Source organism: Pristis pectinata, chromosome 12 (genome assembly GCF_009764475.1).
Source record: "Pristis pectinata isolate sPriPec2 chromosome 12, sPriPec2.1.pri, whole genome shotgun sequence".
NCBI classification, from domain to species: Eukaryota; Metazoa; Chordata; class Chondrichthyes; order Rhinopristiformes; family Pristidae; genus Pristis; species Pristis pectinata.
Window position 1 is genome coordinate 15913296 of NC_067416.1, and position 18990 is coordinate 15932285.

At 38.8% G+C, this 18990-nt stretch overlaps 1 protein-coding gene across 1 annotated transcript in view; it reads right to left on the reverse strand.

The window, feature by feature from the left end:
* The window catches only part of vwa2 (von Willebrand factor A domain containing 2), a gene marked incomplete at its 3' end in the record, with an annotated part of 45604 nt that extends 26872 nt beyond the window's left edge, over positions 1-18732 (reverse strand). The window contains exons 1-5 of the mRNA XM_052027638.1: positions 18666-18732; positions 14005-14066; positions 4789-4863; positions 3031-3164; positions 1677-1786 (exon numbers count right to left, since the gene is read on the reverse strand). Of these exons, the coding sequence (XP_051883598.1) occupies positions 1677-1786; positions 3031-3164; positions 4789-4863; positions 14005-14059 (374 nt within the window). The remainder of the gene's footprint in view (positions 1-1676; positions 1787-3030; positions 3165-4788; positions 4864-14004; positions 14067-18665) is intronic.
* Positions 18733-18990: the final 258 nt, after the last annotated feature.

Consider the following 18990-nt stretch of genomic DNA (forward strand, 5'->3'; position numbering starts at 1 on the left):
ACACAATAATGTTGGACTTGTCGGCACTGCACAATCCTAAAAAATGAATAAATGAAATCCTGAGACAAAAGCTTCTAGTTCCTCTGAGATTAGGGGAATTGAATTGGAATTGGTTTGTTATTGGAATTGGTTTATTATTGTCACACGTACCGAGGTATAGTGAAAAAATTGCCATGCTTACCATTCATACAGATCAATTCATTACACAGTGCATTGAGGTAGTACAAAGTAAAACCATAACAGAATGCAGAATAAAGCGTAACAGCTAAGAGAAAGTGCAGTGTGGGTAGACAATAAAGTGCAAGGTCATAACAAGGTAGATTGTGAGGTCAAGAGTTCATCTTATCATACTAGGGAACCCAATAGTCTTATAACAGCAGGATAGAAGCTGTCCTTGAGTTTGGTGGTACGTGTTTTCAGGCTTTTGTATCTTCTGCCTGATGGGAGAGGGGAGAAGAGAGAATGTCTGGGGTGGGTGGGGTCTTTGATTATGCTGGTTTCTTTACCAAGGCAGTGAGAAGTATATACAGAGTCCATGGAGGGGAGACTGGTTTCTGTGATGTGCTGAGCTGTGTCCACAACTCTCTGTAGTTTCTTGCGGTCATGGGCAGAGCAGTTGCCATACCAAGCCATGATACATCCAGATAGGATGTCTTCTATGGTGCATCAATAAAAATTGGTGAGGGTTGACGGGGACATGCCAAATGTCTTTAGCCTCCTGAGGAAGTAGAGGCACTGGTGAGCTTTCCTGGCTGTGGCATCTACATGGTTGGACCAGGACAGGCTATTGGTGATGTTCACTCCTAGGAACTTGGTGCAGTCCTGGTGGAGAAATGCGCTAGACCGTACTTCCAGGTAACAAATTCAGTCAGGACAACATCCTTTCATCCTGACGACTTAACACTTGCAGTTTCTATTAGTGTTTGAGGAGGTTGAAATTCCACCACACTAAATGTGACCCATAGTTTTAGTTAAAGGACTTCACCTCACTGAAATCTCCTTCACTTTCACCCCCAACCTATTCAGTGATCTGGATAATATGAAAAGCACTGCATACAATCAGTACCAATTAGGCTCTGCAGACCAGGGACTAGATGGTAACCCTCTAAAAGAACAACGAAATGTTCCAATAAAAAAAATTCTAAGCACCCTCCAGTACTGCTTATTTTAACTTCCAAGGAGGCACCTAGACATACTGTATCTGTGCTGCGAAAACCATACAAATGACTTCAGCCTGCTTTAATCAGAGATACTCAAGTGTGGTCAGAATCTTATATATTTCCACCAACAGACCAGGTCAAAGGATTTTCACACCCTTGGTCTTTTTACACCTGAGGTTACAGAGTGTGTATAGAGGATTGTTGTCCCAGGCTTACTTCATTCCGATCTTAGCGCAATGCACTGGAATTCCAAGATATATTAGTACTGTAGTGAAGAGGAAGGAAATATTTTTAATTTTATGCTTCAAAAGGACAAAAATAATCATAACATTCCTGAAATGAAACAAACCCCTGACAACTTTCAGTGCTAAGAATGTAGAAAATTATAACATTTCCTTTTTAGTATATGATACACCCAATAACTAGATATACAATATAATTTGGGCTCAAATAAATTATTTAAGCAATCCTTAAAGAATTTACAAATAAGATACCTTTGGAAAAAAGGCAGCATACCTAAATATAATTCTTTTAAGTTGTTCTTTTACTTCTTCTTTTGTTAAGTAGGAATTCAGATAAAATTCAACTTTCGGCATTGAACTGTACTGGATTGCTCCAACTCTGACCTGTGTGGAGAAAATTATTCAAAAATTAAATAGATTTAAGGGATTAACCTTTTTATTAGCCCACATTCTTCCATACATCTACTGTTCCAAGAGGCAATGCTGGTGTACAGCTTAATGATCAACGCTGTCACTCTTGTAAGAATTACAATCTCTGCACAAATAATGAATTGCGACAAGCACATTGAAACGGGCGAGTGTTTTGTCTTTCCAAAACATTGCCATTGAAAGGGACCTGTGCTTGTTGGAACTATTTCCACCTCTGTAACATTGCCCAGGTCAAAGAAAGGAGCAAGACAGCAATAGGTAAACAGATGACAAGAGAGAAAGGCAATAATAATTTCTGCTCTTTTTCATAAACTTGCCCTCCACAACATGCAGTTTGAGGAGGAATAAATACATTCTGACAGCTACTATAACGTCCTGCCTGATTTCACTTCTATGATTCATCCATTTGTTTTCATGGTTTATTGCTGAAGCTGCAACTTATTCTATCATTTTCCAAAATCTAAGGCAGCTCAAAAAAGTTTGTGTAATTCAACAACAAAGATTTACATTCTCCAATAATGTTACTTTAACAAAAAAAATCAAAATACAGTATGTACATATGAGCAATCATCTTTTACCATGCTATTAAATTTGATTTGTTTTACATAATATCCGCATTAGTCAGATCATTATATTGGCAGGCACGGTAGTGTAGCAGTCAGCGTAATGCTTTTCAGCGCCAGTGACCCGGGTTCAATTCCGCCACTGTCTGTAAGGAGTTTGTACGTTCTCCCTGTGTCCGCATGGGTTTCCTCTGGGTGCTCCGGTTTCCTCCCACATTCCAAAGTCGTACAGGTTAGGAAGTTGTGGGCATGCTATGTTGGCACTGGAAGCGTGGCAACACTTGCGGGCTGCCCCCAGAACACAACGCAAAAGATGCAGTTCACTGTGTGTTTCGATGTACATGTGACTAATAAAGATATCTTATATTATCTTATCAAAATCAGTAATTCTGGTTCTATCCACCACACTTTTGGAGCCTATACTTTGATAACTTTATTAGAACAACATTGGCTTATCCATTGAATGCTTTCATGTGACTCCTGCAATGAAAACTAGACCAATTGATAAACAGATTGATCTAGTTCCCAACTACCCAAACCAAGATTACCACAAGACTTCATACGTATGTGTAAAACTTGCAAGGATCTTTTAGTGTAATAAGTGTTAAAATGATCTAACAAAAACTCTGAACTTACCCTGCCAGGATTTATGTCAAGAGCATCACAAAGTTTGAATGCAACATGTTTGGATCTCTCAAAGCTTCCCTTGCCAATACTGTATGACCCATCCAGCAAGAACAGCAAATCAATGGCTGCAGAACACTGCATCACTACCAAAGAAGAAAATGCAAAGATAACCCAGAAATGACATTCATTTCAGATTTTGGCAAGACAATGTACTAAGACACAGCCTAGAATTGTAGGATTTTCTTTAAAATAGTTCTAAATCACGACCCAATACCTCACATTTGTATTGTATTGCGCCTTACATTGACAGAGCCACATAGTATGATTCTCTTGTCTTAACACACCATCAATCTCTTCTCCATCACTGATCACTGATGATGGAATCTTCCCCGTCACTGATACTGGATTTTGCTGAAGCAGGGCATCTTGAAGGAAGCTCACCCCACCCCCACCCCCCAGATCTTTTCCTTCATCTTCACCTCAAAATGGCTTTGTGTTGGAAGTGTGAACTGACAATGGAGTTTGGGTCACAGGACAGAAAGAAAACACCCTTATATCCTAAAAAATGCAGTTTAACAAAAGATTAATGAAAAATACAGATTTTATCTTTAAAAATATAATGATGGGTTAAGTATCAGTCTGGCCTTTCTGTAGTAAATTTAAGTGGCAATTAATACGTAAATGTAGCTTGAAAGGGATTCTGGCCAATTGGGCATGTCCCACAGCCTTGCCATTTGCAACACAAAGAAACTGCTACATTACGATCTCAACACCCATGCCCCTCCTTCACTGTCTCTGCTATATAAAACATGTTTTTTTCTCTCTTTCTCAGTTCTAATGAATGGTCCATGACCTGAAATCTTTATTCTTTTTCTCCTTCCACAGATGCTGCCTGACCTGATGAGTGTTTCCAGCATTTTCTGTTTTAATTTCTTGGAAGATGAGGGGAGATTGAATGTGAGCTGCTGGTTTAATGAAGCTGACAGTAGACTGAATAGTTGACATCATCGAGCAATATGCGGCAATGTGTAATTCACCAGGTATCCTGTCAGTGCTTCACATTTAGGGATGGTTTTATTTTCATTGGATTCCATCTCCTATTCCAGACATTCCATTTATTTGACTGTATTTGAATAATACAGGATAAGGATCATCCAGTCAAATAGCATGCTTTCTTTAGAAAATTACCATTACTAGAAGTAACTACCTTCATTTCTTCTATGAACAATATAAATAAAAATATGACTAACCACTAAAGTGTAACACCTATTGATAAAATGCAAAAGAGCAAACCAGTCACTTTCACCTCAACGTCTCAGACAGGAGAGTAACAACAACAAATAGTTTGGACTTATAGGAGTAAAATGTAAAACTAAAAGAAAGGAAAATCAAAAATATTTTAATTTATGCAAAATAAATCTGTTCTTAATTGTAAAGAACATACCAGGTTCCCAGACTTAAGTCTATACACTCAAATTATAGCTGGGAATGTTGTTAGTTATTAGTTGTAGACAACACATTCATACCTGTTAGCAGAAGTGGAATCTGTTTTCACGTGCCAAATGCAGAATTAAGAATTATTACTTTAATTCAACCCAATGTTTAACTTAAAGACAGCTTGTCTTTAGACAGTCTTCAAAAAGCCCAAGAATGTATGACACAGTTTCTACCTGTCCTTTGTAATTATATGTGGAATTCTATTTGCTATTGAGACCTTTCTATACTCAGATTGTCTTAAAAATGATTCAAATCGAGAAGGTCACCTACATTGTCCAGCAGTGGAAATCTTCACAATTGTTTCATTATTAATGTCAAGTTTTTGCAAACAGAAGTATCGTAAGACTGAAATGAAAAAAAATTCCAGGGTTAAAATTCTGTGAAATAAGGATAGACAGACATAATTTAAAAAATACACAAAGCAACAAAAATATACATGTACAAGTGGTTCCTGCATTTAATGTTAGAAAATGCAATCAAAATGCAAACATATGAGTCGATGTCTGTGCAATAAAATGCAGTTCGATCAGGAGTTTGACGACATGGCAAATTACATTTTAAAGGGTAATATGCGGTCGATCCATAATTATTTTCACCCGACGGTACCTTTCACAACGGAATTACCACTTCCTTTTCACAGGAACAATCCAAACATTAAAATGACTTTACTTGTTAAACACAATGAAAGATGTTGATGTTAGGGAAGGCAATATATGAATAGATAATCTTTCTTTCTTCTTTTCCTCATTTCAAGATTTTTACATAACTTTTCACTCCTAGAATCACATGTTATCTTAGACCAAGGAAACTTGCAAATGACAGCAGATCTATTAGTTCTGCTGTGAAAGAAGCTCACATGGTGTGACAGCAGCACCCGAATGATACTGGTCTTGTTGCTTCACCACAACACAGAGAAGTAGGAATTCAGTGGTGGGAGAGATTGCAGGTATGGATTGCTACGAGCCCAGGTTGCTACTTGATGAGTGTCCCTTTAAGATGCCTGAATGGTAGTGCGTGTGGCTTTATCTGACTACTGCGAGTGAAATAAAAACGACTATAACTGGAAGTGCTGGCAATTGCACAGACAGACGAAGGAAGAGAGAGAGGGGGAGTTGGTAGCACTGACTGCCGGTCTCTGTGTCTACAAGCGAAGCACAATAGTTGTGTCTGTCACTATACCATCCGTGTATGGATTTTTGGAGCAATCTGTGGAGTCCACTTTGTCATTAACCTGTACTGGAAAGCAGGTATATCTATGGGCGGCCACGTATCGAGTGCCCTGGGTATGGCAGGTACTTCGGAACAAAGCAATGGAGATCTTCGGTGATTGAGGTGTCGTATTGTTCCATCATGGAACTTGTGGATTTCGTAAACTCCTTCTCTCTACATTCTACTGTGGTTTTCAGAAGCCTTTGCTCATCGTTCTACTTTATGACTTGCTGAACTGAACTTCGAGAACTACTCCTGGACTTGGGGTTGGGGAACTTGAAACACACACACTTCGGGTTTGTTTTGGGGTCAATGTCTGATATCTAACATTTTTATTTCTCTTATTATTACAAGTAGTTATTAATAAATAGATTCTAACATTTAAACATGGCTCATTGTGTTTCTATTGTTGCTGGTACGTAACAGGATCCACAAAACCAGAAAGTAAATATGCAAATAAAAATCAAAAACTGCAGGTGGTGGAAATCTGAAATGCCTGACCTGCTGAGTGTTCCTAGCATTTTCTGTTTTTATTTAAGTAAATTTGCAGATATGGCAAACAATTAGGAAGGCAAATGATGCTTCAATATGTTATGATGCTATCTCCTCAGTTACTAATATCCAATTAACCCTCAACCTCCTTCAAATTCCTCTTGTGTATTCGCTCCTGCCAATTACATTTCAGAAATAGGTCCATACTAGAGCGCTTTGCTTCTGCTGTTGGTTCCGGTCTCAAGAACATCAAAAATGGTGGTAAATTATCATCAAGACTTCCATTCTTTTCGAACCAATATTACAGCAGAATCCCTATTAATGTATACATTTGTACTTTATGCAACAACATGCCTCATGGTACAATTGTCATGATTGCATTCCGTAGTACAATGTCGACAAACATTAATTTTCTTTAATTCAGTACCAGTATATTTTGAACTGCAGATTCAAATTCCAGGAATAATGGGAGCAAATCAACCTGCAAAACGTGCCACAAACGTTGAGATACTTTTATCTGAATGATTAATAAAATGTTGAAGTAAGATTGTGCCTAGAATAAGTGTTAAAAATATCTAAAAGTATATTTGTATTAACACCAATGCTCAATGAAGAACGGTTAGTGCATCAATGCCAATTATTAATACTAAACTCGTACTTGTGACATAAAATCCTGCTCAAACTATTTCACTGACCTGGATTAAAACAGACATAAGAACTTAAAAACAGTAGGAACAGATGAAAAAGAGGGAGCTAATTATTAGATTTTTTATTATAAAGCAAGTGCACTGGGAAATGAAAGCTTTTCCCATTTCATTCAAGTATCTAGGCACAAGCCCGTTTAGAAAGTTTTAGCATAACAAAATACAATGTGCCTCAATCTACTCCTATTCCATCAGTGTGATATATTTCACATTTCTCTTTGTGAAATCTCCTTGCTCATGCTCAGAGAGAAATAAAGCTGAAAATATTCAGCAAATTAGGAACATCTACACAGAGAGAGAAAGATTTAACACTTCAGGTCAATGACTTAATTGTTATCAACTTGAAATGTTAACTCTCTTTTTCTCTCTCCACAAATGCTCTGCATTGAGGTATACAAAATTATGAGAGACATAGGTAGGGTAGATATCTATCTTCACCAGGGCAAAGACCTGAGAGCATGGGTTTAAGGTGAGGAGTAAGAGGTTTAGAGGGGTTCTGAGGAAGAACTTTTCCACTCAGAGGGTGGTTGCAATCTGGAACGCACTGTCTGAGGGGTTCATGGAGGAAGGTGGTCTCACAACATTTAAGAAGCACCTGGACAAGCACTTGAATTATGAGGGTATAGCAGATCACGGACCAAGTGCTGGTAAATGGGATTAGTATAGATAGGTACTTGATGGTTGATATGGACATGTTGGGCCAAAGGGCCTTTTTGTTTGCTGTATGACTCCATGACTACACTTTTATTAAGCTGTTAGGAATGGAAGAGGAACCTGCAACTCATTAGTGTGAAACTTTACAACAGTATTTTCCAAAGTTGCATATCTGGAAGAAATTGTCTTTCTACCTTCTTCTTAGGCAGTCCCTTGGGATCTTGAATGACTTGCTTCTACTCCAGTTGTGTGGGTTCTGGGGTGGGAACTGAAGACTCATGTTCTCACCCCAGAAGGGCAGGATGAGGCTGACCAGGTGAGGGTTTGAGTACTATGTAAGGTGGTGCACTTCTTCCATCGCTTACACAGGACTTGAGTGTGCTCCCTCTGAATGGCCTCACTGCTCCTTATACCATCCTGAACACTCCTTACCCACTTTGAATGATCATGGGCCAGAGTCAGTAGGATGTTGCACTTCTTCATGGAAGTTTTGCATACATCCTTGGGTCATTTTCTCAGAATGTCTGGAAATTTCCTCCCAGAACAGTAGAGCATCCGTTTCAGGAATTTGGTATCAGGCATGCAAACACTGTGGCCAGCCTAATGTAACCAGTTTAGTGTAACTAGGGCTACAATGCTGGGGATGTTGGTCTGGGAGAGGACATTGACATTAATTTGCTTAACCTTCCAGTGAATTGGAAAGATTTTGTAGAGACAGCCAATGGTCTTTTTCCAGCACCTCTGGATGCCTGCTGAAGGTCGTCCAAGTCACAGAAGTATATAGGAAGGCAGGGACAATATCACCCAGATAGAAGATTAGTTTTGTGCTGAATCTGAGGTCCTGATCTTCAAATACCTTTCTCCTCAAATGACCAAAGGCTCTGCTGGAACATTGAAGGCTGTGATGAATTTTGTCATAAAGATGGTATTTTATTGGCTGTAAAATATTTTGGGACATCCCAAGGTGATGAAAGGGACTATTTAAATCCCAATCAGTCAGCGATTCTTCCTTTTTCTCACTAGCAGAGTCTATTTTTAGCAGGAAATGTTGTATTATTTTAGATTCAGCATGTGTTTAGTTATCCATATTTTCATCAGTTTCCTGTTGCTGGGCTTTCAACAACCTATGGCATTCAGCTGACAGAGAGGCAGGTTAGAAAACTGTGCTTCATGTTGGATCTGTTGTAATTACATGCAGTTTAAATTTAAGCAATTAAGACACTAGGCTGTATGCTACAATCTTTACAGTAGTCTATAACCAACAGCTAGAGAGGGAAGGCATCTGGATGTTGAAATGGAGAACAGCTGCTCCTTGAGTATAAAGTTGCAACGATGAATCATCTCTGGACAAGACACAGACACCAGAAACAGCTGCTATAAAGTTAAAGTCATCAAATACAGTTCTGTCATCACCTGCAAAATGGTGCAAAAGAAGCACACTATTATTACTTGTTAATACTAGCAGAAGTTCACTAACTGTTTAGAATTACTGTGATTTATCTTTTATGTGCAGCAAAAGATTCCTCTATGGGCTTTGTGGGTGCACACACATTTATTTACAACAAGGTTGTGCTGAGTGAAAACAGTAAATACTGGAAAGAGTGTTTCTAGGATTTCTTTTTGTCAGTTTATAATTCATGCAACACCTCCCTGATTTACATTCATTTCAAGCTGAAAGGAGAGGAACGCAGTTGTTGTTCATTTCCATCCAGCTCCTTCTGTCCAGACAACAGGCAACTTTAGAGCAGACGTGAAGGGGAATTTACTACCTCCTGCCCGGCTCTTCTAAAATGCATAGATTTAGAAAAGAAGTAATTTAAAAAATAGACTTATGTCTGAATACATTGAGACTTGCTCTTACACTTCTGAGCTAATCATGTGGCATGTCTGTTAGCAAGTTAATATCAAAGCATTCAGAATCTGAGTACAGTGGTTAAGTTACCAGGCTAGTAATCTAGAAATCTGGACTAACAATCTAGAAACCAGAGTTCAAATCCTACCGTAGCAGATATGAAATTGTAGGGGGGTGGGGGGGAGGGGGAGAAAGAAACACCAAGCAGTCTCAGTAATGACAACCATGAAAACTACCAGGTTGTTGAAAAAAGCAAAATGGTTCAGAGAAGGAAATCTGCCATCCTGGAAAATTGCAAATGTCACTATGCTCTTTAAGAAGGAAGGGAGGCAAAAGACAGGAAATTATAGGCCAGTTGGCCTGACTTCGGTATTTGGTAAGATGTTGGATTCCATTACTAAGGATGAGGTTTCAGGGTACTTGGAAGCTTGTGACAAAATAGGCCAAAGTCAGCATGGTTTCCTTAAGGGGAGATCTTGCCTGACAAACCTGTTGGAATTCTTTGAGGAAGTAACAGACAGGATAGACAAAGGAGAGTCAGTGGATGTTGTTTACATGGATTTTCAGAAGGCCTTTGACAAGGTGCCGCACATGAGGCTGCTAAATAAGATAGGAGCCCATGGTATTACAGGAAAGGTACCAGCATGGATAGAAGATTGGCTGACTGGAAGTAGGCAAAGAGTGGGAATAAAGGGGGCCTTTACTGGTTGGCTGCCGGTGACTAGTCATGTTCCGCAGGGGTCAGTGTCAGGTCAGCTACTTTTCACGTTACATGTTAATGATCTGGATGACAGAATTGAAGGTTTTGTGGCCACATTTGTGGATGATACAAAGATAGGTGGAGGGGCAGGTAGTTAATGAGGAAGCAGGGCGTCTGCAGAAGGACTTAGACAGGTTGGGAGAATGGGCAAAGAAGTGGCAGATGGAATACAGCGTAGGGAAGTGAACGGTCATGCATTTTGGTGGAAGGAATAAAGGCATAGACTATTTTCTAAACGGGGAGCAAATTCAGAAATTGGAGGTGCAAAGGGACTTGGGAGTCCTAGTGCAGGATTCCCTAAAGGTTAACTTGCAGGTTGAGTTGGTAGTAAGGAAGGCAAATGTAATGTTAGCATTCATTTCGAGAGGACTAGAATATAAAAGCAAGGATGCAATGCTGAGGCTTTATAAGGCATTGGTCAGACCACATTTGAAGTATTGTGAGCAGTTTTGGGCCCCATATCTAAGGAAGGATGTGCTGGCATTGGAGAGGGTCCAGAGGAGGTTTACAAGAATGATCCCGGGAATGAACAGGTTAATGTATGAGGAGCGTTTGATGGTTCTGGGTCTGTACTTGCTGGAGTTTAGGAGGGGAAGGGGGGATCTCATTGAAACCAACCAAATATTGAAAGGCCTGGATAGAGTGGATGAGGAGAGGATGTTTCCAGTAGTGGGAGAGTCTAGGACTAGAGGGCACAGCCTCAGAATAGAAGGACGTCCCTTTAGAACAGAGATGAGGAGGAATTTTATTTGCCAGAGGGTGGTGAATCTGTGGAATTCATTGCCACAGACAGCTGTGGAGGCCAAGTCATTGGGTATATTTAATGCGGAGGTTGAAAGGTTCTTCACTAGTAAGGGTGTCAAAGGTTACAGGGAGAAGGCAGGAGAATGGGGTTGGGAGGGAAAAATAAATCAGCCATGATTGAATGGTGGAGCATAATCGATGGGCCAAATGGCCTAATTCTGTTCCTATGTCTTATAGTCTTATATCTGACCTCCTGTTTCATCATTGAACTCAGCAGATAGGAGCCAGCACACTTCGAATCTGATCACTCAGCTGTGTGGAGTGCTCCCATTCATGTCAATGGAGTTAACACCCTTAAATGAAGGTAAGTGGATTATTTTAATTCTTAATGTTTTAATTCATTTACACAAGTTGAATAAGTTGTGGTTTTAATTAAACTTACTTTTATTAATATATTTTAATCTTCTCCATTTTAGACTTTAATTATCAGAGACAGGAAGAGGAATGGAAATGGCTGTGGAAGGGGCTTCAGTTTTTGCCATCTACAGTTTAGTTTTCACTCATGGAACAGCCACAGCAGCATGGCCAGCAGGATGCTGGGAGCAACAAGGCCAGAAAATGTCATTACAACTACCTGCATTCCATGAAAGAAATGTGCACAGCATGGCTTCCGCCCAGTATAATGCAACCCAGTGAAACTGCCTGCCAGGTTGTTTGCTTATAATTTTAAGAAAACAGTGACTTTCCTTTCTTTTAATGGGACAGTTGTTTGCGCTTTACAAGATTTGCTTATATAGTGAATATACATCTAATGTTGGAAAGACATTTTTTAAGTAGAAGGTAGATCTTAGATTTCTGGGTTATGTCACAAATATAATAAATCAGAACTTAAAGACTGATAAAGGCGTACAGAATTTGTAAAATAATTCCAATGAAGTTCATAGAAATTGTTAGTTCTTTGCTTCATGTAGGCTCAAGGTCCAGAGAAGCGGAAACAAATTTTTTTCTGTGCAACCGATCAAGAGTGTGCTTATTACTGAAAGTGTCATAAGTCTATAGCGTGGGACTGTCCGCCACTCATATCAATCTGCTTCACTTGTAACAGTTATGAAGTTAGATGAATAGAGGGAAATAGTTTGCAGAAGAAGGGAAGTCAGTTCAAATATCAATCCCTTCCAGCTATTCTTCTTAGCTTAGTTCTTCCGGTAGGGTGAACAAGTAACTTCATTATAAGTTAAAAAAAAAGCTAACTTCATTTTTCTCTGGTTTAGTAGATGAGCACATAAATTATCTTTCCACCTGCCTTTAAAACAAAGATTCTGGGTCTGTTATTTCAGTTCCAAGAATACCATAACCTAAACAGTTATGCCATTCATCTGTTTCCCCATATTTTAATAACACATAGCCTTTTATTCCACAGTAGATTTTTTTCCTTCCATTGAGGCTGTGCATTATTTCAGCATGCTGTGTAATTGCAAGGAATGTTGGTGCTGTATTTCTCAATACTGTGCTATAAACACACAGTGTTGTTGGTGTAAGCCAGTTTACAAGCTGATTCTAGTCACAGAGAATATGGTTTTCCTTTAGGGACTTTTGGAAATGAAAGAACCCTGCCAGCAGGGATAAGTGAAACAACAGAATCCCACATTTCAAGGTTTTGATCACATCTCACTTAATATGTTGATCTCATGGAATGGTACCTCTGTTCTTGTACAAAACATGAAAAGCAAACTTCCTTATGAGGGCAATATGGCTTTTCCTGGAACATAATGAATCTATTAATATTGGTTGCATAGCACTGAAAAACGTATTCCTTGATATCTGGAATTTGGTTTTTAGCCTTGCTGAAATAAGTTACATGATTGTATTTGCTCTCACTCTGGAAGGTTTCTCAGGAAAATAGGTCAGGTGCCCATTAAATAGTACTCTTCTGTTAACCTTGCTGGTTATGAGCAGGGGATGTACAACTTGGTAATATGTTACAATGTTCTTCTGGTTCAGATTTGAGACACCTTGCAAGGTAGTGCAAAATACCTTAAGTGTCAATGTTTAAAGCTGTTAATGGTTGTGAAGAAAAAGTTCTTTCCCATTGCACTTTTGCATGCACAATGAAGAGAAAGATTACCATTACATTGCTATTCTTTGCCAACATGCACCACTACAAACATGGTATTGATTTCATACTTATATTTTAAAAACTAGGAAATAAAAATAATCTCTGAAGTTTTTGCCTCTCTTTGTGCAAGTGCAAACAATGCATGCCACAGATCTACTGGCAAGATATCCCTTGTTCAAATTCCCTTGTCTGGAGCCAGGAAGAGACTACACTATACTGCAATCTAAATGTTTTAGAATTTTTTTTTGGTTCAAGATTTATAAGAAATGTTAATTGCTATTTTCATCTGAAGCATGTCACATGCTAATTTTTAGTGTTAAATATCTGAGGAGGACGGTTTATAACTGAAAACTGCAACTTTTATTCACTTTAAAACAATCTCATATGCATTATGACTGTGGCTTCAATTGAATGTTTTTCAGGTCTCTAAACTGGAGGAACATGCTTTATGACCAAGTAACATCCCAATGTCCAGAATAATGCAAAACAAAACATCCACGGTCTTCAGGATGGTCATTCATGTGCTACATTATGGATGAACCTGTTCTACTGGTGCTGACTTTAACTCAGCTATGGTGTTGAGTGCTGTGTAGAAGCTTTGTTAACAGGCTGAGCAATTTAATACCTCTCAGTTGTAAATCACCTCTCAATAAACATCCTCAGCCACTGAAAGCTCATGGTGAGGATAGTAACTCCTTTTGCAAATCCTCATTTTCTTCTCTCATAACTGTTTATCGGAAAGTTTAAAGGTAAAGAAACACAAATACAATATTATAATTATTAGTACAGAACAAGCAAACTTAATACTTAAAGATTATAATCTGTTAAATGCTGATTTTTAAATGTGAAGTTACATTTAATGCAATAAAAAGTTTATAAACACCTGAAGTAAGAAATATTGGTCACTTCTTTGGAAGTGTGGCACAAACTCATTAAATAATTAAGACTAATTTACCTTGAGTAAGCAAGAAAATGCACACCAACTGAAATTGGAAAGCTCGAACCATCATGGCAGAACTGAAAACAAAAGTGTAAATGATTCAAATTCCATTGAATGTTCAATTCTTTGTTTACAGGAATAAATGAAAGATTCCCCAACTACTTTAAAACAGAATTTAAAATAGAAAGTAAATAATTTGCAATTATATAATGCCTTTTATACGTGCAGGTCCACTTCACAGAAAAGTCACATTGATTTTTAGGCAAAAGCCAATTTAGGTACAGCAAGGTTCTATAAACACTAAATGGGATTATTAAACAATTAACATGTTTTTTATATTGTTCGTTGAGAGATCAAAGTTGCTCAAAATACCTGCCCATGTTTTTTTTGTCAGCCTTGCCAAAGGATCTTTTACATTCTCCTGAACAGCTGGATGCAACTTAATGCATATGCAACACTTCCCACAATAGAGTAGCATTCTCTCAGTGCAATACTTAAAGTGTATATCTAGAATAGGTACTGAAAGGGGAGTTAAACCACAGATTTGACTCAGAAGCAAGAATGTTTCCAATTGATCCATGCAGTCAGAGCACACATTAAATGAATTAAATGCAAAACTCATGTTTGTTGTTATTAGAATGCCAGTATCAACATTTCCGATGTTTGGCCTTACAATAAGAGTTCATTTATTTACCTGGATTATAGGAACAACCACAGAGAGTAACTTGTATTACCTAACATTGTGAAAAATGTCAAGATTTCAAGTAACATCTTGTTATATATAATTGGATGGTTCTCATATTTTCAAGGCAAAGGTTCAGTCTAGCTCTTTCCGACTCATTTTCCAATACCTACTTGTCTGATTTCAAGTGAAAATAGCAGATCATTAAATTGTTCTTGAATGTTAGTCTTTTAGGATATTTTGGTAAGAATTAAGAAACGGCTTCAAATTGCAAACATTTCCAGTGCACAGTTTTTTTTAGTAACTTGCACAGCACAGCAAACAAAGTTAACAGGATATTATTTCAAAGTATGTTACAAGTGTTCACCAGAAACATCAATCAAGGAGAACAGTTGTGAAGAACGTGTGTGATTTGAGATGTGACAGCATGGGAGGGAACTCTACTCTAACAGAACAGATGATGTCCCACCACAAGTAAGGCATTCTTAGATTTGGGTCCTGGTGCAGGGTCTCGACCCAAAATGTCGACCATCCTTTTGTCTCCACAGATGCTGCCCGACCTGCTGAGTCCCGCCAGCATTTTGGCTTGTGATCTATTCTTAGATAATGGTCCATGCAATAAATTGGATTGGATCTAAAGATTAACAATCTGACAAAAAGAATTATTACAAATTTTCACCTCATTTTTCTCAATGCTGTTCTGCTCCCACACATATCAAAAGACTTTTCTCCTAGAATACTGCCACTTACAGTTAAAAAAAATTCATTTATCACTGTTGACCTTTGACAGAGATCCATTGCTGAAAGATTTACCCATTATGTTCTACAAACATCTTCCTGCTACAGCCAATGAATCCAAAATTACAGGTAAATATAAAATGGAAAGTAGAAAAGATCTAATCAATATATTTACTGCAGAAAGGCCATTCTGTTAAAAATTCTTCCCTCCCCAAGATTCTTAAGGCCTATAAATGTATTAACAACTCATAAAAGGCTATCAACTGGTACAGAAATTATAGGTAATGATACCAACTTATGATACCCAAGTTTATCCTGCCAGAATAACATTGAAAGGAAAGTCAATTTAAAATCTCTAACTTACCTTTTTCCTCCCATCTCTAGGTCAAGAATCCCAAGTCAAATGAAGGGGTTATCACTCCTACACCAGGTCTGACAGGCTTATGATGGATTCCCCAGCTACAATCTGCACTTAAGATGGATGTGTGTAGATCCAGTATCTGTTAGTTTCAGTGATGTTACCTGTAAGCACAAGCTCAGTTTCCCCTAGTATGACAATGTTTCATATCAAGCCATATACCACTACCTCAAATCTATGTTCTTAATTTGCTTGTCTGAAGTTAAACAATAGACTTCCCAGATCTTGCATCACTCAGTTATTGGGAAAGCAGAAGCTTTTCCTGCTATAATATTGGCCCTAACACATTTCCTCCTTGGATACTCACTAAGGCTGAACCAGACAGTACACAGCTTTTCAATTCTGATCAATGTGAGCTGTGGTTTAAGCCTCATCTTTTATTATTTGTACACTTTTTCCTACAGTCTTGTTTTCTACAGAGTAAGAATACCATTCTTTCTGGCTACAATGGCTCTTTGCCCTCCCAACAAAATAAATCAGAACTTTCATCTTCAGGTCACTCCAGAACATTGTCTTACTCTACCTCTGCAAACTTGTTCGGTCTTACACCCCACAACCTGCAGTCTTCTGACACTTTCCTTTCATGCCAACTGCTTTCTTGCACTGGTGCCTTGGTTTTAATCTTCCAAGGCCCTATTCTTGGAAATTCACTCCAAAACACACATTACCTCTTGTACCTCCTTTAAAGGCCTTCATTGAATTCCTTTACTCAGTAAGTCATTACCGTGGTTACTCACATGTGTCGGAATATATTTTTGAATGGAATATATTTTGGAATATATTTTTGGATTCAACTGACCTTATGAATGAATATTGTTATAGGTGAAAGATTTGCAAATGGAGTAAACCTTTAAATTATAAGGTTAACTCTTTCCACAGCATATGCAGTATATTGATTGTATTGACAATCTGCTGGAGGAACTCAGAGTCATGCGGCATCTGGGGGGGGGGGGGGGAGGAATTGCCGACGTCGACAATTCCTTTCCTCCCACAGATGCTGCCTGACCCACTGAGTCCTTCCAACACGTTGTTACATTGTTGCTTCAGGTTCCAGCATCTGCAGTCTCTTGTGTCGCTTTTAAAAAGGCTATTAACTGGTACAGAAATATAGGTAATAATACCAACTCTGTAGGAGAACACATGCAAAATGCTGGAGGAACTCAGCCGGTCAGGCAGCATCTATGGAGGGAAATAAACAGCCTGACTTGGTGATTTTCTCCATCACTTTGTGTGTGTTGCTCCAGATTCCAGCATCTGCAGAATCTCTTATGTCTCTACCGGAGATCAACAGATTGTGCACTGCAAATAAACAAGAGCTTCTTTCTCAACCGCACCACTTTGATATCTGGCTACCCAAAGGGGTTGCAATGGTAATTTGTACGCAACCTGTCTCTTCGTGTAATTGTCTGTTCTCACGCAGACCAAACATGCCTGGGTTATGAATGAAGTTATTTGAAACCCTAACCTGCATTCTGGACAATGGGCGGATTCCCAAGTTAGAATCCCCCAAATAATAGTTCGGATTTTTCTCCTGATTTCCCACAAGAATTCTTGCACCGAAACTCTTCTTTCAGCACCTTCGAATCGAATTGTATTCGTCCCGGTCCAGTGCAACTAATTGCGTCCTCTGGGCTCTGATCAAAGGTGCGGTGGTGGGTTTGAAACTACCCCTTGTGCGGGTGTCGGTCAGTTGGAACCTGCCCTGTATCCTTAAAAGCTGGCCAGCTAAAAGCCAGCGGAGTGTTTGAGGGATTAACGAAACTCTTCTGTTAAACTTATTTCAGAAAGAAACAGACTGGGTGGGATCTCGGAGCATGTTCAACATCCGCAGCTGCCACTTTTCATTGATTAACACAGGTTAAAGATTCACCCGACCGACAGATTTATTTGTTGTTCAGCCGAGAATACCTTCAAAACCTTTCAGCTTGAATGTAAAACACTACTCGGACAGAATTTTACACACGGTTCCCATTTGTCTAATACAGAATTGCTAAAACAGCACCTGTCACCCAACTCGGAACTGAGACTAGTTTATTCGAATTGGAAGCCTAAAGGGGGAACTGTTAAGAGTTTTAACGTTTGTTTTCCTTCTTGTTGGTATTTGTCGTCGAATTACTTCATAATGTTAATCACATCAGAAGGGGAATCATTTTTTTTTAGCTGAAAGAGCTCGCGGGCTTGTCATTTTGTCCCTGTTCTTTTCTCGAAGGACGGGGGAAATTAACCATATATCTGAAAATTAATATGTCCGTAAAAGGACCGTGGTTGATTCTGCCTGTTGGAATAAATCCGCACTTTAACGCAGAGAAAAATATCGCTCAGATCGCTCTTTATACACGGTTCGAATGCAGTAGCCCCGTAGATCTACTGAGCCGGGAAACTGCTATTAATGTTAACACATTCCATTTCGAATGCTTCTTAACGATTTTACAATATATGGGCCGTATAAAGTTCAATGAGGTCAACTAAATATGTTGTTGACTTTCACATTTACTTTTGGCAAATTCTTAAATTTTCTCGCAGTGGGTGAAATACTAAGTACTTGTCTTGTCAGAGTATTTTTAGTGGAATCACACAACCAGATCTCTTCCATACCAGCGAAGGACATCGATTCGCCTGATCAAACGAAACTGATGGTAATCGATTACGTACAACTGAACTTCAACGTTGAAAGATTGTGTGACTGTATAACATCTCTTTCATGGATGTATAGTTCAGAAACGCAACACGAAGTAAATAAATCGCGCAAACTGTATTAGCTCTAAGCGGACACTCTGTTAACATGCATTTTAATTTGCACTATCAATTACGAAGATTAAAGGGAAAGGGTTCTCTCACCATTTGAGGTTTCGGGCAATCAGTGCTGCTTGCAGTCTGAAATCTCTCCGTTGCTTTGGAGGGTGCAGAGCCAACTGGGAACGAAACCTTTCCCTTCCGGATGCCGTGTGGTGTGCTAGTTAAGAAATGAGAGTGTCAACTTTCATCTGTGCGGTCTGACGGCTCTGTGATTTATTGGACTTCCTCTCCATTCACCTGCTCGTCACCTAATCCAAAGCCTTTACTTAGAGGAATCTAAGGACTTGTTTTGTTGTTATTTGTAATTTACGTAGGTTTTGTTTCCATGGCTCAAAATACCCAGAGAAAAGAGACACCTAGAAAAACA